This window comes from Lactuca sativa, chromosome 3 (assembly GCF_002870075.4).
Source record: "Lactuca sativa cultivar Salinas chromosome 3, Lsat_Salinas_v11, whole genome shotgun sequence".
NCBI classification, from domain to species: Eukaryota; Viridiplantae; Streptophyta; class Magnoliopsida; order Asterales; family Asteraceae; genus Lactuca; species Lactuca sativa.
The window spans coordinates 48,746,557-48,768,094 of record NC_056625.2 but is presented as its reverse complement, the minus strand read 5'-3'; the positions used below and the strand labels follow the sequence as shown (position 1 = coordinate 48,768,094).

Genomic DNA, 21,538 nt, shown 5'->3' with positions numbered 1-21,538 from the left:
TATCGACGAAGGCACTGGCCGTCGGAGAAAACAAAGGGAGAAGAAAGGTCATGCGATAGGGAAGGGGAGAGGGTGAGGGAGATGGAGGGGGCGGAGGGTGGGACCATTTATATATTTATATTAATTATTATAATATATTAAATAATTAATAAATACAAAAAAAGGGGAGGGCTAATCGATCATTTTAAACCGACTAAGGACAAGAGTTGCAAATACCAAACCACATGGACTGATAATGGGAGAAGGAGATGGTTAAAGTTTTAGGATATAGACAATCAATAATTTTTGGCAAACTACAAGGACAATTTATATAATTCATTCAAAATTATTTCAAATATTTTATCATGTCGGTGATTTTACTATCATATCATTGTCAAGTCAATGGTGAAACAAGTTACATTTTACTTCTTTTCATTTAAATTGAACAAAAATAAAACCAGAATGATAAAACTTCTTCGATTTTTTTTGAGGTGCCTAGGTGAATCAAAATAAGATTTGTCAAGAACGTAGAAATGATTATTGCAACTTCATCTAAGATTCTGGTTTAGAGAACATCAAACAACCGTAGACTTCTTTAAGACAAATCTGTTACCTTGAATGCCATCAATATATATATATATATATATATATATATATATATATATATATATATATATATATATATATATATATATATATATATATATATATATATATTTGAACATGTATGACTATAATCTCAGACAATGTTCATCAAGATCCGATCTCAAAAAAATAACTATTATAAGTTGTAATTACAATTAACATTAAAAAGAATTTTGAATTTTAAGAATACATACAGATAAAAACATATGTAGAAATGAAATCTTGGATTGAAGTGTTCTAAATTCAAAACTTTCTTTGAGTTGTTAACAAGGTGTTGACTGATTTTACCTATCAAGTTGGCTGAGTCTTTTCCTTGTCCTTCTTCCCAGCAAGAATCATTGAAATCTGAAGACCTCTTCTCAATGCTTGACTGAAAAGCAATTTTGTTTGGAACTCTGATACAAAAGGGAACCATGATAGTACAACAATTGGCATAAATATTACCAATCCCATCAAGCACTCATATGCACGTCCTAACTCCATTACCGAGTCCCAAAATCCCATGACTTTTACATAAGGCTTGCACGCTTGAGCAATCTTCACAGTTCCATAAAACAAACACTATCAATAAATATATTTTAAATAATGACAGTACACTTGGGGGAAATGGAAGGAATGAGATAAATTAGTAAAAAGTTATGACTTATTGGGGAAAGTCCTAGTTCCATGACATTCTCTATTAGTTCATTCTTTCTGCATTAAGTAAAAAAGAAACACATAGGTTTGTCTATTGTTTTACTTTTTCAAAATGCTTGATAAACTGATTAACTATTGTGAAAATTTGAACCAACAACTTAAGAAGTGAGATTAAGTGTTAAACCATTAAGCCAATTTTTATGTCTCAACCCATTAAGTCATTTTTTTCTAGTTGAAGTGAGATTAACAGCCATGTATAGTTATCTCGATTAAGTGTTTAACTCATTAAGCCCATTAAGTAAAAAAAACACCACTCAAGTCTACACTGATCCAAAGGGTTACTTACCAAGATGAATGCCCAACCAGTTGGCACAAAGGCAAGGAAGGCAACAAATATGTCACTGATGGTCAGGCCACATACAACAAATAAGACCGTCATGATCGAAAGGAAGACAAGGAAGAGAAATGCCTTTAAGATCCTGAACATGAGCTGTAAATATGTGCCAAACTGTTTGGCCATTGAGACCAACTGACAAAAAGAGTATACACCATACAATTAGGCTTTCAGGATTTGCATTGCCTTTCTAGGTCTACCACATAATCATAGATGATCAACTTAGTTTTTTTACCTTCAATTCTAGAAGAGCAGATATCAAGACCAACCATGAAAGCGCATAAACCTGACAAAATAAAATAATTAATGAGAATAGATTGCACCCTATACAAGACAAATAAACTAGGAAGGAGGAAACAAACCAGTATACTTTTGCTGCCACCTGCAATATTAAGACGATACACAAGTCCATACTGATAAATGAAGAACCGACACGCAAGTATAATTTCAAGAATTCTGCCCCTTTTGTTTGTGTACTTAAGATGCTGCTGTTCTGCATCCCACCATGATTCCCAACTTTTATCTTGTGCAATTCCAATCCCACCACGATTTCCTACCCACCTTTTCCAATCCGTCCAATCCTCCACTGTTTTCTGCCAGTCAATTCCCAAAGGATTGAACACAAAAGGAGCGAACAACCATGAAGCAACCAGGAACCATATCGAGAACGTAATGAATAAGTATAGATTTGAACTTCGGTATGAGTTCCCATACGCCTGATAGATAATAAGCAGAATAGCCAATTCTAGCCCTTTCACAAAGTGACTACGCGAATACAGCCTGTAATTATCTGCAAATTTTGCATGGAAGACAATAAAACCACGACCCGTGGCACGATATTTTGAACCTCCATGTAGAATTGTTCTTCCAAAGTAATGTGCTTTCGTTCCAAGCTGGAAAGTGAAAAACACAGAGGCTAGTTGGAGTTGCATTACGATAAAGTCGCGTAATGCGGTGCGAAATCCTCTTTCTATACTTATTTCCATAACCATAGGAAGCATGAGAAGTAAACCGAGCTGAAAGACAGATTGGATGACTAAAGCTTCTTCTAGGGCTTTTTTGCTATTAAGACTTTCATCTTCTACCATTCTCCCTTCCAACCCACTCATAACCATATATATACGTCCATATAAAAATGCATAAACAATGAGCACAGTAACCTGGATCAAAAGAAGTTATTTAATGCAAGTAATAATATTGTAAAAGTTATAAGTAAATAGAAGTAGTTTTTATTTTGTTATACCATGCTGCTAAAGTAGAAACCAACTGTGGTGTAGTAGAATGATAACATTCGGTAAAAATCAAAGCGGCGACCAAGTCGGTAAACATCACGGCTAAGCGTCTGTTCACCATTTCCATTTGCAACTTTGGATTCAAAAAGGGATATCTGATTCATACCAACATCACGACCCTTGCCTACTTGGATATATTCATAATGTGTGACATAACCTCCACGCAGAGTGGAACTATAACCTGGAAAAATGTAATTAGATTAAATTCATAGGGCAGTTCAAGAACATAACTTTAAAGATATTAGAACTAGTTTTGCACTATTTTAAGTCTTTGTTGTGTGGAAACAGTTCTACAACATAATATCTTTGGGATGATGAGAAAGTTACCTGAAAATATATCACCGCTCAAGTTGATGGTTCTTGAAGCTTTACTTATGCCACCCCTTGTGATGTGAAAGAGCCTGTCAAATATATCTGGGTGACCGTAATGGAATCGCACCCTGTGAAGCATAAATATTCTAACTATTAATGAATTCATAGAGCAGAGTTTATATTTCATATAACCATTTTTCATTATCATACCTTAGAGGGTCTGCTAAAACCCTTTGGCCAATTGTCACAAAACTTGTCTCCTGGTTGGACGTGAACCAAGCTAGTGATGATACACTGCAAAATAATTCAACGAGTGAAAGAATTAAGGTAACCTTCCATCCGTTAAAATTTTGGCCAACAAAAGTTGGAAAAGCTTTGTCGGGGCTTATATGATCAATGTGCGTGTAGTAGTTTAGTGCTAAAAACCATAGAGAATGATTGGTTATAGTGGCCGTAAATACAAAGCAAAATAGATGGTAACATGGGACAAAAAATTAGGTGTTATCAAAAGCCTTTTTACTAGAAAAGGCATTACAAGGCAGAAACAACTTGCTTCAATTGTGGGTTACAATGACCTGATACAACTTCTATTTATAAGCCAAAATGTAAATAATAAAATATTATATATATATATATATATATATATATATATATATATATATATATATATATATATATATATATATATTTGTTGGTGATTTTAGTGTTACCATATCATTTTATGTAATTGGAACTTACATGTGAGCTAAGGGGTTTCATAATTTGTACTATAATATATGTAAGGGTATGTGCGGAGTGCACGCATGTATAATATCAATTTAGAAGTCGGTTCAACGACAAGTCAAGGGTCCGGGGGCAGCGCCCCTTTGGCGGGATCTAGGGGTAGCGCCCCTAGTGGGGTCCAAGTGGCAGAGCCCCTGGTTGGGGTGATTATCTTGATGTTGATTATGGTAAAACTGACGAAATTCGTCAGTTTTGGAAACCATTGATTTCCTCATTAAATTCCGGATTTCCCTGACTTGCTTACAAAGCAACCCATAACGGCCAACCCAAAGAGACAAACTCTAAATCTCGTTTATTATATAAACGACTCTTCTCTTTGAGAAGAGGAACGCAACCATTAGCTCTCTTTTCTTCAGATGAACATAAAATCCTTCCGGAAATTTGGCTTACGATTTATGTGCCTAGATTCGTAAGTGTCATCTTGGATTATCCTAGGCTGAATTTCTTGCAACTCAGGCATATGGTACAAATATCAGTTCCAAAAGTGTTCACACGATCCAAGGGGTATCCAGATCTCCAACATAAACCCTAATTCTTCCAACATAAATAGCCTTAAAGGTATATAAGCTTAGGCACCCAAGCTCATTATATTACTTCGTTTTGTATCATATATGCATTGTAATCGTCCAGAGTTCTTAAAATTCAAATACTAACTTGATTTACTTCCAAGATTTTTATAAATTTCAACATTATCTTCCTCTTAAGTAATTTGCATTTTCAACTATAATATATAGTCTAGTAGGTCTGCAGAAAGATGTGATGTAAGAGTAACATAATAGTGAAATTTCGGAAATCTTAAAAATAAATCAAGTTAGGGGTTGAAGTTTAAAAGCCTTATAATGCATATATGATACAAAACGGTGTATTATGTTAGGTTTAGATACCTAAGATTATATATATTTAGGGTATATTCACTTCTCCCATATATATGAGATGCAAGTGGGGAATGTGGCTTTTGGAAGGTTTAACATCACAAGCTTTATAATAAGTAAATATGAAACTATACAAACCTTCCGGTGAAGATATGTTCTCTCAACCCCAATATTGTTGGTCTACGTTGGCCATGTTGATCCTTATCAAATTCCTCCAATACATTTCTCATTTTGAATGCTTCCTCAAAGTAATTGTCCTATATTTATAATTTAAGATATTTGACAATGCTTCTAAAAGATAATAAAAAAGAAACTTTTGTAAAGTACTAAATTACCTGATTCATGTCGATTGTCTGCAATGCTTCTCCACGAGTAAAAATAATCGCATGATTTTGGTTTTCAGGTTTTCCTTCACCGATTTTTGAAGGATTGCCAGGAAGCTTGATACGGTATATTTCCTATCATGTGAATATTCCATGATAACAATTAACAACAAAAATACACAAAGGTAAACTTTAATCCATCATCAATTAGTTATTTTATGCATGTTAGAATGTTGATGTGTGATAATTCTCATTGAGCATAGAGATTGTCTTTCCCTGGATTTGGGTTTCCCTCGGTTTATATATTACATTTCCCTAGTTTTAAATCAAGATGATATACATAAGTATTATTGAGTTTATGATTACAGTATCATAACTAGGTTAGACTATGCCCATTGGTGACAAAAAAAATCAATTGGTCACCAAAATAATATTTAAAAAAATGAGAAACTAAAGCAAAACCCACCGACGGAGTGGGTGTATCAACAGTCAAGTTGGTCAATTTTTTTATATATTTTAAGCTACTTGTCTTAATGAAAATGAAAGCTGAGACTTTTATAGGATAAAATTATATATCCAATAAAATTAAAAATTATCCATTTTAGAAAATTTAAAAAAATACTGATATTTAAAACTTGTTTTATATATAAATAAAGTATGATATCATCATATTTTCATATCGAATCTCCATTTTGTATTTTTAATCTCTTTTGATTAGTATTTTCTAAATATGGATGGTTCGTTTCCAAATTTTTACATAAATCTTGGAGACACTTAAAATTGTTCTAATCCTCAAAAATCTCTGTTTTTTTTAACTCCCAACCACGACCATGTTACAAATAATCTTCAAACATGACAAAATACTGAAAAACAACCACGAGGCTAAAAATGGAATGATGTTGAAGATGTCGCTTTAATGTCAGCATTGTCTTTTGCTAGTGAAGATAAGAAGTGTGGAAAAAACCAAAATAAAAACATGATCCGGGGAACAAATGAAGGAACTGTATGATGTTGCTCGGGCTGAATATCCATAAAAGCTTAATAAAAAGAACGAAGATCAAATGAGTGGTCATTATAAGCAACTTAGTGAAAATGCACAAAAGTGGGTTGGTGTTTATAAAGAAGAAAATCTCCGAACAAATGGAATGAGTCGGAAAGAGAAAGATGCTGAGAATGAAGCCCATAAAATTTATGAGGCAAGTAGGAACAACTTTAACGACATTATTTTTTTAATGAAGTTATGTGTAAACACGAGAAATAGGCTTTAGAGTTACATTGTGACACAACACGTTATCGTCCTGAATGTGAAGCGGGTAATGAAAAAAGTGGCGGCAGCACAAAAAGATCAAGGACTACTGAAGAAGGGGAGTATTGTGTCCATTCCAACCCAGAAACGCCAACTAGCGATGGTTTAACAGTTAAACATCCAAAATGTTGCGATGCAGCTAAAAAAGGGAAAAGGAAGGCTTCTAATGAAATTACTACAAAACTTCATTCACTGTGTCTTACTAGAGAAAATGAACTTGAAGTCATGAAAAAATAATTGAAATGGATAAAGAAAGGGAAAAAATTGAAGAAAGGGAGCAAAAAATAAATGAATGGGAGCTAATGAAGATGCAACTTATGCATCTGAACACACTACTACAAAAGTATCATTTATCGCTTGAAGAAGAAAACATGAAACATTTTCGGATGTCAAAGTTTTATGAAAACTGATTACCATTCACTATGTGTTTGATATTCAGTTTATCTTCTAATACACTTGTAAGACATTTAATTATGGAGTTTTATGTGGCATGTATTTGTAAGATATTGTATTTTTGTATCTCACATATTTGTAATATATTTTATTAAGTAATGTTGTTCATAAATCTTTTTTACACATTAAGTCGTCAGTATCATATTTATTGAACATAGAGTTGTCAATTTCATCATATCATCTACCAAATCGAATATTATCTTCATTTTAAGGTGTCAACCTTGTATTAGATGTTTGGATTTTATTTGATAAAGCAATTTAACATTATCGCTATTCATAATTATAAAAAATTTAAATCATTATTTTTAGTATTAATAGACTATAGGACCATCATACTTTAATATCCAACACTAACTCTTCATTTTTTTATCTCTTTGAAAAATGTCTTATAATGAAAACTCACCTAGTTTGAATAAATATTCAGAATGGGAAGCACAGGTCGTTCAACATACTCAAAAACTTGCTGAACTCATCATTGAATTACTAATAGAAGATCATCCTCCCAAATCAAGAAGGGGGTATTGTGATTAAGAACGTGAGCATGATGAGGCACGTCTAATGGAGGACTACTCTTTTCAAAACCCAACATATGATCAAGATACCTTTCAGCATAGATTTTGTATATAAAGATCACTATTTATCCATATAGTGAAAACGGTTACAACTAATGACCTATATTTTCAACAAAGACGTAATGCTACCGGTAGACAAGGTCTTTCCTTATTGCAGAAATACCGTACCTATGCAGGTCTTGGCATATTGGACATCAACAAATGCGCACGATGAGTATTTGAGAATGAGTGAAATTGTGATAAGGGATGTTGTAATAAAGTTTTTAGAAGGTATCATTTAATATTTCAATATAGAGTATCTTAGAAGGCTCAATGAAGCTGATTTGGCAAGACTAGTTCGTATACGGAGTAACGTGGATTTCTAGGTATGATAGGAAGCATTGATTCTATGCACTGGATATGGAAAAATTGCCCCACCACTTAGGCTAGAAAATATGCATGTAGAAGCAGTAAACCAACAATCATTTTGGAAGCCATTACATTTTATGACTTATGGATATGGAATGAATTCTTTCGAACACCAGGTATATGCAATGACATTAACGTCCTCAGCCGATCTCTTATTTTTGATGATGTCTTAGCAGGCCGAACACCCATAGGAGTTACGTCATGAATATACGGGAAACTAATATGGCATATTATCCCACTGATGATATATATCCTTCATGGGATGCTTTTTTCAAGTCAATAACTCCCCCCAACTTCAGAAACAAAAGTTGTTTGTTGAACATCAAGAGGCCACTAAAAACGATGTTGAACTAGACTTTGGAGTTTTACAATCTCGTTTTACATTTCTTTGACACCCATTTTTTATGGACAAGGATATGATGGGGAAAATTATGATTGTGTGTATTATCAATCATAATATTATCGTGGTACATACCTTCACTATTATAAAGTTGTGCAATTTCTAGATGACAGGCCTACAAACCAACAATGAAGAACCTCTATTGAAGATGACGAAAAAAAATTAGAATATTTCACTCAACGAATTGCAGACCTATCCGTTATATGACCAAAATTGCACAACTTCATAATAGAGAAGATCATGACACGCTTAAAATGATTTGATTGAGCATATATGAAATTTTTTTGGCACTAATGGACGATTATGTTGTTTTTGCACCTTCCATATCAATAATCTTGTATTTCATGTTTTGATTTTAACTTGGTTTCTCTATTTTATTAAGTTTGTTTCATAAATGTAAAATACTTTTAGTTAGTTTTATATTTAAAATAAATAATTTATTAATTTTAACTAAATAAATTATTTTTATTTTTATTTTATAAATATTAGTAGAATAAAAAATAATCTTAAAGACGATTTATATAATAAAAAATGGTTTGAGTTGGTTTGCCGATGGGTGTGAAAAGTTAGGGTTGATAGGTGGAAGAGAGAGAATTTTTTTTAATGGATAGAAGGTTTGGTTTTGATTGTGAATGGGAGTAATCTATAAGTACAAACCTATCAAATCTCTTATCATGAGAATGTCCATTTCAAGAGTGCGTTTTGTCTCAATGCCATCATCGTTGTCTTCAGAATCCCCCCATTAGGAAGATCTAAAAACATGCCACCATTCTGAACATAGTATGAGCTACACGTGTCGCATCTCATTTTAAATGTTCGACCATGCACCGACACGTGAGAGCATGTGAGCACTGTTTTGGTTTTGATATTTGGTGTGGTGCCGACATTTGGAATTCTTCCAATCTCATTGGTTCATATTTCACCATCCGAGATTTTTTGGGTTCCAATCTGGTTCTATTCCTTTTCTCATTTTTATGTGATTTTGAGTTCAAGTTGTCCTCTTAATACGTCGAGAGGAGATGACAAATTTCTAGCAGTAGTAGTGGCCCACGTATTATTTTTAAGGTGGTAGTTGTTAGACTCACTAGACTCACTGATAACAATTTAAACTACTCCAACTTACTTGAATGGAACGAAACTATTCGACTCTATCTCAAAAGCATGAGAATAACCTCCCATCTCACATGAGATACAGTCCCTCATTTGTGAGGGTCATAACCTATGGTAAAGGAACTAATAGACTACCTTGAGCCTTCTGTTTTTACAAATTAGCAGTAATATTGAACATTTTGTTTCTTCCTTGTTTAATCACCACATGTGAAGGAACTAATAGACTACCTTTCTTTCCTCTACTCTAATTAAGTAAATCAATCTTTCTTGAATCTACATCTATAAGTCATTCTATCATGAGGAAGATTAGGATAAGTCGTTTACTATTTTTGTCAAGGAGTTCAACAAAGTTTAAGAGGAACTCAAATCTATTTTTCTCTTAAGTGTTAATATGAAAGTTATGAAAACTTAGGAGGGAACATATTTCCATCATAAGTTTTCTGTTCGTACTAAAACCAGAGGTGGTATTAGATCTAAGTTTTTTGAACGAATATGCATTTCCTTGCCGTTAGGAAACATTTTTTTTTATGTTTTTCAAAATAAGAGCCTTCATCCTCTAAAACCTCTGATCATTGTATTACCTTAGTTAGTCGACGAGGATTGCATGGTAGTTTTTAAGGAGGATCTCGTAGGGGCCACGGGGAGCTTCAAAAGAGGTCATAGTAACCGTACCACTAACTCGCAAACTTTCTGATGATGTCGAGTGTTACTATTTCCTTGATCTCGGTTATACTAAACACACATGCAAGAATCTATTGGCTAGAAATCAGAAGGACCCATTCATCACATGTTTTTTACTTTTGGAGAACATTAACAATATACTTTGTGATAAGTATGCTCGACTCAAGGGAACTCATGGGAACAGAGAATCCAACTGTTTTATTTACCGGGGCATGTAAATCTAGTAAATACTTATTATCTTCTATCTCTAAATGGGTGACAGATTTGGTGCTTCTGAATTCGAATCACATGACAAGTAATCATATGATTATTTTCCAATTTCAATAAACCTATGTCTTCATCCCATGTCACAATTGATGACGGCCGATGGATCTACCCTACTTATCCTTGGTTTTGGAACCATTAAACTTATCCCATTGGTTTCATTATATTCGGTCTTGAGCCTAACTTTTTGTTTAATATGTTATCCGTCAGCAAAATTACTCGTGCTTTAAAGTGTATTGTCTCATTCTTTCTGATTTATGTTCTTAGATTTATCGACGAAGAAGATTATTAGCAAAGGACGGGAATATGATGACCTAGATACATATTTGAAATCCAAACACCATACCTATTGACTTCCTCCAATTCATTGTCTCTAATTGAAGCTCGCTTTAGATTAGTACATCCTTCCCTACATAATTTGAAGAAGTTATGTCCTGATTTTTCTTATTTTTAATCTTTATAGTGTGAGTCATATCAGTTTTCTAAACATCAACGTATTCATTTAAGTCATAAAGTAAATAAAAGGGTTGCATATATTCCCTTTTGACTTAGTCCATTTCGTTTTTTAGGGTTTGTATCATGTTACATCTAAAATTAGGTTGAAGTACTTTGTTAATCTTGTTCGTGATTATTCTTGAACTACTTGAGTTCACCTTATGAAAAGTCGAACTAAGTGTTCGACAGAACCCTATATATTGATAATGCAAAAGAGTATTCATCTCAAACCGTTCAGTCTTATATGCACCAAAATATCATTCCATATACATCATGTTGCGTTGATGTTCCGACTCTATAGAACCTAAGAGTTGTCATTTACTTGAGGTATCGAGAACTCTTATACTCCAAATGGCTATCCTTAAAACCTTTTTGTCGAATGCAATTTCCACTTCCAGCTTTCTCATCAGTCGTATAATCTCAGTTGATTTGGATGTTGGAATTTGACTCTCAACCTTATTCCATACAATATCATTGCTCCATCCAAAGATCTTTGGTAATTCTTGTTTTGTTTGTGACACCCGACCACACGTAACTAAGTTGGATCCAAAGTCCTTAAAGTATGTCTTTCTTGGTTACTCCTAGCTCCAAAAAGGAGATAAATGTTTTTCTCCTACACTTAATAGATATATTTTATCTTGGTATGTTAAATTTCATGAAAATCTACCCTTCTTTCATGTGTTTGAATCATGAAATCATAGGGACAGTGATGACCAAGGGGCTCTTAGACGTTTTTAAAGGCGTCCCTCCCTTAAGGGGTTGAGGGTACATGTAACAACCTGAATTTTCCCATTTTTTCATCGAGGTTAGTTTATTTTATGTATTTTCTTAAGTTAACCTTTTATCTTAGTTGAATTTAAGTTACGAGGGCCAGATTGTAAGAAAACAATAATTGATCATGTATATGGACCATGGGGTAATTTTCTCATACATTGAGGGCTGAGTTTGTAACTTATGGAGTATATAACCTATCCCAACCCTAAAACCTAGGAATTTCATTCCATTTGCAACCAACAAACCCTAGAGTGAGAGAGTGTTCTTGAGTGCTTTCCATCATTGGAGTAGAAGTCATTGAAGTGAAAATTTTGCCCATCTTGGTGGAGTTTGGTGGCGTTCATTAGAATGTGTCCTCTCTATCCAATCCCTAGTGTTCTTAAGAATTTTTCAGAAGGTATGTATACTTTCCTTGAGCTCTTTACTATTCCTTTAAGTCGTACTCAAGAGATATCCACAGATTGTGAGAAATCCATGGTATAAAGTATTGTGTTGATCCTCAAAGTGTCCTAACCATTATGGACACTTAATCATAGCTTGGTATGGTTGAAATCCCCCCTAAAGGGCTTTTGATAAGACATGAGAGGGTAGATCATCGAAAAACATTTTTGTAACAGTCAGTATTCCCATGGGCGACACACCAGTGTCTGCGGCGCGGTGAAGGGGTTTGTGTTTTTCCGATTCGCGACTTGTCGACCAAACCGTGGCATGGTCTCACACTACTCACGGCGTGAAAACTGCGTTGTCTTGGCCACTTTCTGTTTTTAGGGATCATTTTTTAAGGGCTTTTATATACTCTTTTAGGTTGCTTAATTTCTTCCAAAAGAGTGTCTTCCTCTCTTCATTTCTTCCCATAACTTGGAGTAGATGTGAATCATCTTATCTTGTAATCCTAGTACTTTGTTGGGGAAATCTCATATCCTAGAATGTGTGAATTGATACTAGGATGTTATAGGAATTATGTGCCTGATTGTGAATGATGTATATGTTTGAAATGTCTTGTTCTTTACCGTGGAAGGAATGTCTAGGGTGTATTGCCAGCTAGATATTTGATATTATGTTTGTGTGTGAATTGTGTGAATATGATCATGCTAGAAAGAGGGGTATAATTTGATTATGATATGTGATGTATGTATACTGTGTTTTTCTGGAAATTATGTTGTCTATGATTATCACAACGCATGCTAGTGATATAACATGGCTATTAAAGTGATGATGTGGTATGCATGATTATATTATGATGAGAATACGATGAAATGTAAAAGGCCCTTTTGTATGTATTTAATAATAAAACTAATATGGGGAAACATACTTAGAGGGATGAGGGTAGGAAACTAGACTTAGGCGTTCATCCTACTCAGATTTTCTGATGGCCTGATAGGTTGAAAGAATACCGATAGGATAAGCGCTTAAGCCATGTCTGAAGTCGAGTGGTTTTTTTGAGGCAACCATTTAGTACATGGTCCATTGATGTTGGGACAGGATTAATGTTGGCGATTGATGGATGCCAAGTAAAAACATCATGTTTGAGTGAGAAGTATCTAATGACAGAAAGATAACAACAAGCAACAACTCATGTACTGGATATGCATTGTCAAAGTAGTGAACACAGCACAACGGGGGGACAGATAACAAGTGCCACTCTCAATCTAAAACTCATGAACTTGTATATGCATCATCGGAGTAGCAAAGCAACACACCGGGGACAACATTACTAGTGAGAGTAACGTCTCAGTTAGTGCATTAGGTCGATTCAGTCACGTTAGTAGTGAATGGGGTATTTCCTTTTGGGTTAATGATAAACATAAAGGCTCATAATAAAAAGACTCATAATAAGGAAGTAAAGCGATGATAATGAAGATTAATATTTAAAAATATTATAAAGTGATGAATAATTATAATGATTAATGAAGAGTAATTATTAGTGAAGAGTAATTATTAATGAAGATTAGAACAATGACTAATATCAACTTATTATAGTGATAAAAATATCAAGTATGTGATGCGGTACAATTTATGAAACTGATTACATGTTATGTGATAACTAAATGACTCGTTTTGGGATATTCATGTTTTTTTTAACATTGTACTTTTGATGTACTTATTAGTCAATATATATATATATATATATATATATATATATATATATATATATATATATATATATATATATATATATATATATATATATATAGATATATTAGATATATATTATGTTTTATTGTAAATATCTTTTATTATTTTGATGTATACGTGTTTCCATAGTTATAGACCTGATTGTATTGTATATATCCCCTATGGGCAAATCAATGGAACAACAGGGTTTCCTACTTTCATGGTATCAGAGCGCAGTCGCCCTCTACCCTAGGAAACACATTGTCGCTGCCTGTTCACAAGCCGCCTCTGCCACCTTTCCTTCAGGCTCTTGATATCGATGGGTGATGCTTCTAAATCACAGCCGTTAGCGGCTACTCTCCACCCCGTCTATTCTGTAACTAATATCCAACATAAAGTCAGGATATTGGATGGATCAAAGGTTTCTTATGCTACAAGGGTGAAGCTCTTTCGCCTCAATGCTACTGGGTACAAGGTACTCAAACACATTGATGGAACACCTTCACCAGCTCCCACCGACCCAAGTCACACATCATGGAAGGAGATTGATGCAATCGTTTTACAATGGATCTATGCTACACTGTCAGACGAATTGCTTGTATGGGTGCTAGAGACTGAATCTACTGCATACCAAGCCTGGAATAGAGTGAAGAACATCTTCCACAACAACAAGGGATCCAGGGTTGCTGCACTTGAACAAGAGTTTGTCAATCTCACGCTCCGGTCCATGCCCTCCCTCGAGGCCTATTGCCAACGATTGAAGGAGATTGCTGACAAACTCACCGACATAGATAACCCGGTTACCGAGACCCGATTGGTTCTTCAACTTGTTCATGGTCTTCCCCCTGAATTCGATGTCACAGCCTCTCAAATCAATCATGAATTTCCTTCATGGGAAGATGCTTGTAATATGTTAGACCATGAACAACGATGCCAATTGGCCTGTGACTCTGCTCATATCCCAACACCTGTCATTGCAGCCGTCTCGCGGGATCAACCGACACCTGCTCCTGCCCCTGCTCGTCGTGACTCAGCTCCTCGCAACAACCAGCGCCGCCCCTCCGGCCGCCGCAATCAGCCACCATCAAACCAATTTGGCTCACGACCTTCAGGTCCCAGGTCTGTTGCTCCTTATGCAGTATCGCCACCACCTTGGGCAGCCCAGCACTCCCAACAGTGGGCCCCATGGTGGGCAGCTCCACCACCATGCCCATATCCTACTCAATCGGGCTGGACTCAACCTCCTTGGACCATGCCACACTATCAGAATCGTGGACCTACTCCACCACCTCCGCAACCCGTAAATGCTCCACAAGTTAATCTCACTGACCTTAACCCCTTGGATGTTAATGACCTGGGTCAAGCTTTCGGGGCTTTGAATGTTCAACCAGAAACTGATAATCAGTGGTTTATGGATTCGGGAGCAACAAACCACATGACATCTGATGCAGGTATGGTTACTATTCCTTCCTCTGTTACATCTACTAAGTCTATATATGTTGGTAATGGTCAGTCGCTGTCAATCCAAGGATCTAGAAATACCTCCCTACCATCATCTTCCAAACCATTGCATCTCAAAAACGTGTTGTTTTCTCCTCAAATTATCAAAAACCTTATTTCTGTTAGACAATTTACCACTGATAATTGGGTTTCTTGTGACTTTGATCCTTTTGGCTTCTTTGTGAAGGACTACCAGACTAGGAAGATCCTCAGCAGACATGATAGCACAAGCCATCTCTATCCGTTCACCTACACTTCCACTGCTTCCGCCTTTGTTGCTGATAACAACTTGCCATGGCATGCTCGTTTAGGACACCCAGGACATCATGTTATGGATTATCTTCGCGTTTTTAATTTTATTCCATGTAATAAGACTTCCAGTTCTACTCTTTGCCAATCTTGTCAACTTTCTAAGCATAAACGTTTACCTTTTCATGAATCACAATCTATCACCTACTTACCTTTTGATATTATACATTGTGATCTATGGACCTCCCCCTTGTTAAGCCATGCTGGTTACAAATACTATATGGTACTCATTGATGATAAAACTCAATATACATGGGTTTTTCCCTTAAAATACAAGTCTGAAACATTCACTAAATTTGCCGAATTTCATAAATATATTCAGACACAATTTCATACCAATATTAAATCATTCCAATGTGATTTGGGCGAAGAGTTTGATAATACACAGTGTAAGACCTTTTCTAACAGACATGGTCTTCAGTTTTGTTTTTCCTGCCCACAAACCTCGCAACAGAATGGCAAAGCGGAACGCATGATTCGTCGCCTTAATGAAATAATGCTTTGCCTTCTTACTCATGCTTCGATACCTCCATCTTATTGGGTCGAAAGTCTTTTCACAGCCACCTACTTACATAACATTCTCCCTACCAAAACCTTACAAAACCACACACCTATCTCCGCTCTCTACCTTCGACACCTTGATTATGAACACTTAAGGGTCTTCGGGTGTGCATGTTATCCAAACCAAACAGCTAACAGACCACATAAGCTAGCCCTTAGATCTACACCATGTGTGTTTTTAGGTTACCCAACCAACTTTCGCGGATACAGGTGCCTTGACCTCACTTCCGGAAAGGTCATTTTCTCACGCCATGTCACTTTTGACGAATCTATTTTCCCTTTTGCAACTACACAAGTTGCCAAAGACTACACTTTCCTTGACACCGAACCCTCTCCTTTCTTCTTTCCAACCACCATACCGACCCATCTACCTCCCACTGTTCCAACTCAGTCCCCACCTTCATCCCCTCAACCCTCTCCTACATCCCCCACTTCTCCTGCGACAGACACCCAACACAGTCCCCCAACTCCTCCTGCCACCACTAGCCAACCATCTCTCCCACCTCTAAAATGCACCTATCATCGACAACCTAGAACTGGTGCCACCCCTATTCCACCCATCAACAGTCACCTTATGACCACCCGTCTCAGGGATGGTACCTCCAAACCCAAACAACCCTTAAACCTTCTTACTCACAACACCCAGTCCATTTCTCCGTTACCTAAGACATACAGTGCCGCACTCAATGATCCAAATTGGCGCAATGCCATGACCGACGAATATACGGCTTTATTAGATAATAACACGTGGGAATTGGTACCTAGACCTGCTAATACTAATTTCATAAATTGTATCTGGTTGTTTCGTCATAAATTTCATGCTAATGGTACTTTACAGAGATATAAGGCTCGTTTAGTCGTAAATGGAAGATCACAACAGGTTGGTATTGATTGCGATGAAACTTTTAGTCCAGTAGTGAAACCTACTACCATCCGGACTGTTTTGAGCCTGGCTGTTTCAAGATCTTGGCCAATCCATCAATTGGATGTCAAGAATGCTTTTCTGCATGGAGATTTAAACGAGACGGTATATATGTCCCAATCTCCAGGTTATGTTGATAAAAATAATCCATCATATGTGTGCAGGTTACGGAAATCTCTATATGGCCTCAAACAGGCCCCCAGGGCATGGTACCAAAGGTTCGCTAATTACATAACTAGTTGTGGTTTTCAAAGCACTAAAAGTGATCCTTCATTATCTGTCTACAACCATGGATCCGACATGGCTTACCTTCTCCTATATGTGGACGACATTATCTTAACTGCTTCTAATACCCAACTCCTTCAACAGTTCAATTCACTTTTATCTAAGGAGTTTGCTATGACTGATCTTGGAACGTTACATCAGTTTTTGGGTATTACGGTACATCATACACCACATGGTTTATTTCTCTCTCAAGAATCTTATGTTGCTGACATCTTATCGCGTGCAAACATGTTCGATTGTAAACCAAGTGGCACTCCATGTGACACGGATTCTAAGCTCAGTGCTACTGTTGGTGACTTACTTACAGACGGTACTCTCTACCGCAGTCTTGCTGGTGCTTTACAGTACCTCACCTTCACATGTCCAGATATTACTTATGCCATCCAACAGGTATGCCTTTTCATGCATGCTCCCCGCGAACCACATCTTGCATACCTCAAATGGATTTTGAGATACTTGAAAGGTACTATTTCTCATGGTCTCCCAATAACTCGCTCCAAATCTACCAACCTGGTTGCTTACTCTGATGCTGATTGGGGGGGTTGTCCAGACTCCAGACGATCCACATCAGGATACTGTGTCTTTATGGGAGATAATCTAGTCTCTTGGTCTTCAAAAAGACAAAACACAGTTTCTCGCTCTAGTGCCGAAGCTGAATACCGAGGCGTTGCAAACACTACTGTAGAGACATCATGGCTTCGGAATCTCTTGACAGAACTATTTGTATTTACTCGGGAAGCCACAATCATATTTTGCGACAATGTTTCTGCTGTTTATCTTACAGGGAATCCCGTGCAACATCAACGAACCAAACATGTGGAAATCAACATACACTTCGTCCGAGATAAAGTGTGCATCGGCTCCATTCGAGTTCTTCATATTCCTGCTGACTATCAATATGCGGACATTTTTACCAAAGGTCTACCTAAGCCTCTATTTCAGAAGTTCAAGTCCAGTCTTCGGATTGCTACCATCGGTCAGACTGCGGGGGTGTATTAGTCTATATATATATATATATATATATATATATATATATATATATATATATATATATATATATATATATATATGTATATATATATATATATATATTGATATATTAGATATATATTATGTTTTATTGTAAATATCTTTTATTATTTTGATGTATACGTGTTTCCATAGTTATAGACCTGATTGTATTGTATATATCCCCTATGGGCAAATCAATGGAACAACAGGGTTTCCTACTTTCAGTACTCACTTAGTAATTGCTAACACTTGTTCTTTTCTTGTTGTTTTCGCCTTGCATTTGTTCACATATTGTGATTGATTGGCTTGGTGCGGATGGGGCTTTTGGGTAGTTATGTTCTTGGTAAATCTTATAATAGTCGATTGTTGAGATTTCATTTACAGTTGGTTTTTGCAAACTTAAACTATTTTTTAGTGTTGTTTTCTTATGACAATGTGACTTTGGTGATGTTTTTAAAATAAAAGAAAAATAAGACTTATGTTAACGTATTATGTTTTAAATGTTCTTTTAAGTAAAAAATAAGGTAAAAAATCATGACTTTATAGTTCAAGTCTCGTGGTGGACAAAGGTGTAATATAGGAATAGGATTAAAGGTTGTATTAGCCATTCCAAGAAAAAGACACTAGCAACTTATCATATTAGTTCCCAATCCACCTCCACATAAGGCATCCACCCCATCTGCCTCCACTCAACCTCAAGATTTTGCTAGGCAACCAATTCCTCATATCTACCATATGTGAAAACTTTCAACATTAAATTTCGATCTGCTGCCATATTTCTCGACAGATCAACCTAACAATGAACCTCATGCCTCTGGTGCTCTATCCATGTAGATACACATGTCCCCTACCTTGATGTTCTCATTTCCATTTAAAAAGGTAAGAATTTTTGTACTTACCTTATTGCCTTTTTTATTTTCCTGTGATAAGATATTTGTAAATTCTTGATATTTAGTTTCTACATTTGACTCTATTTGTATCCCTAAAACAGTTAATGAAGTTTTGACCCATCCTGGATGACGAGATGTCATGATTGGAAAAATGAATGCTCTTGATCATAACAGTACATGGGTGTTGACTTACTTACCTTTAGATAAATAGGTGATTGGTTGTAAGCATGTATTTACTGTTAAAGTTGATCCAAACAACCAAGTATTTACTGTTAAAGTTGATCCAAACGATTCGATGGCTCAGCTAAAGGCACGACATGTTGTGAAAGGAATGAAGGATATGCTCAAACCTATGAAGTAGATTAGTCATACACCGTTTTTCAGTGGCTAAGTTATCCTCCATCCATCTATCTATGTCTTTCTCTGCCATGTATGACTAGACCCTTTACCAGCTAGATGTCAAAAATGCATTTTTGCATGGTGATTTACATGAGGAGGTTTACATGGAGTAACCACTCTATTTTGTTGCTAAAGGGGAGCAAGGGGGTATGGTAAAGTCTGAAAATTACACAAATCTATGTATGGTATAAAGCAGTCCCCTCATGTTTGCTTTGGATGATTTAACATGGTGATAATAGAGTTTGGCTTACAGAGAAGCTCATATGAACACTCGATATTAGTTACTTCGTCTTCTTCTAGATGCATCTTGTTGTATATGTTGATGTGATTACTAGCAATAATGAGGCTAGAATAAAGAAACTAAAATATTTCCTTACATCTCGTTTTTCAAACAAAAGATCAGGTTCCTTTGAAATACTTTCTGGGAATCAAAGTCTTTAGTACTCATAAAGGATACTTTTTTATTTTAACAAAAGTATTGTCGGGATATGTTAAATCCTGTTTGATTAAATCAATATGTGTGAAGTTCCTATGATTATGAATATGAAGCTAACAACAAATGATAAATCCCACTGAGAATCAAGAAAAATATAGAAGAGTTATGGGAAAGCTGAACTATTTGACAATAACACAACCGAACATTGTGTTCCCAGTTGGTATAGTTAGGCAATTTTTGTTATCTCCAAGAACCTCACATTGGGATGTTGTTGCCCAATTATGAAATATTTTAAGCATGCATTGAATTTAGGTATTTATACCAAACTCATGTCATCATGGTATGGAAGGGTTTACATATGTCAACTATGATGGTGACCCTACAAACCAGCAGACACCACTACATGATACTGTGTGTTTTGAAGTGGAAAATCTAGTTTCTTGGAAGAGTAAAAAACAAAATGTTGTTTCTCGGAAGAGTGCAAAATGTGAAACCAAGGCTACGGCTGAAGATACGATAAGGAAATCTACTTGTCGAAATTGGTTTCCCTAATCCAAGCCAATGAACTTATGGTTTGAAAATCAAACAACCATTCACATTGCAAACAATATTATTTTTCATAAGAGGATCAACCACGTTGAAGTTGATTGTCACTTCACTCGCAAAAAGATTGACTATAGAGAACTATCACTACATCTCATGTTCACTATGTCTCATGTTCGAACGACAAACTAGCTTCCTAATGTCTTCAATATTAAATCAATAATTAGGAGAAAATTTTCTAATATTTGAAACAAGTTGAACATTATTAACAACTATGCTCCAACTTGAAGAGAAGTATTAGAATGTATATATGTGATATTTCTCTAGGTAGGCCCGTTGAGCACACGGGCCGGCTTTTCCTGAATTAGGGTTTCCCTCTATCTATATATTGTGTACGTACCTTCCCTTGTTTTAGATCAAGACAATAAACATAAGTATTAATGAGTCTCCATTCAATAGAAAAATATATAGGTACCTCATCTAACTTATGCCCGCCTTTGACTAGAACAGAGTAGTAAACCATCTCAGATCTACCATTGATAGTAGCCTCTCTCTCATCTATATAAGCGACACGTAAAGAAGGATATCTGACCGTTCAAAATATAATTAATTAAAAAATATACTTTTAAATTTTTGATTAATATATGATCATGATCACATAAATGATAAATATACTTACGTCAGCATGAGATTCAAGATGTTAGTATAACACCTTTGATCTCTCTCCTCACTGGATTTCTTTTGAGCACCATAAATCTGGCATGAGACGACATAGGTGAACTTCAAATCAGCCATTGCACTTGCACGTTCTTTGAGATACATGTGATGGTGAGTCATGTTCAATGTCCGGAATCCAGTAAAAATCTCT

General features: G+C 35.7%; 1 protein-coding gene across 2 annotated transcripts in view; it reads right to left on the bottom strand.

Moving 5' to 3' along the window:
• Positions 1–726: 726 nt before the first annotated feature.
• LOC111884461 (callose synthase 7) overlaps positions 727–21,538 on the bottom strand; it is a 35,908-nt gene continuing 15,096 nt past the window's right edge. For both annotated transcript variants that reach the window (XM_023880788.3, XM_023880789.3), the window contains exons 31-41: positions 21,350–21,536; positions 21,146–21,257; positions 5,249–5,371; positions 5,052–5,170; positions 3,469–3,552; positions 3,274–3,386; positions 2,898–3,127; positions 2,017–2,814; positions 1,890–1,940; positions 1,607–1,789; positions 727–1,161 (exon numbers count right to left, since the gene is read on the bottom strand). In XM_023880788.3, coding sequence (XP_023736556.1) covers positions 916–1,161; positions 1,607–1,789; positions 1,890–1,940; positions 2,017–2,814; positions 2,898–3,127; positions 3,274–3,386; positions 3,469–3,552; positions 5,052–5,170; positions 5,249–5,371; positions 21,146–21,257; positions 21,350–21,536 — 2,246 coding nt within the window. In that variant the 3' untranslated portion in view covers positions 727–915. The remainder of the gene's footprint in view (positions 1,162–1,606; positions 1,790–1,889; positions 1,941–2,016; positions 2,815–2,897; positions 3,128–3,273; positions 3,387–3,468; positions 3,553–5,051; positions 5,171–5,248; positions 5,372–21,145; positions 21,258–21,349; positions 21,537–21,538) is intronic.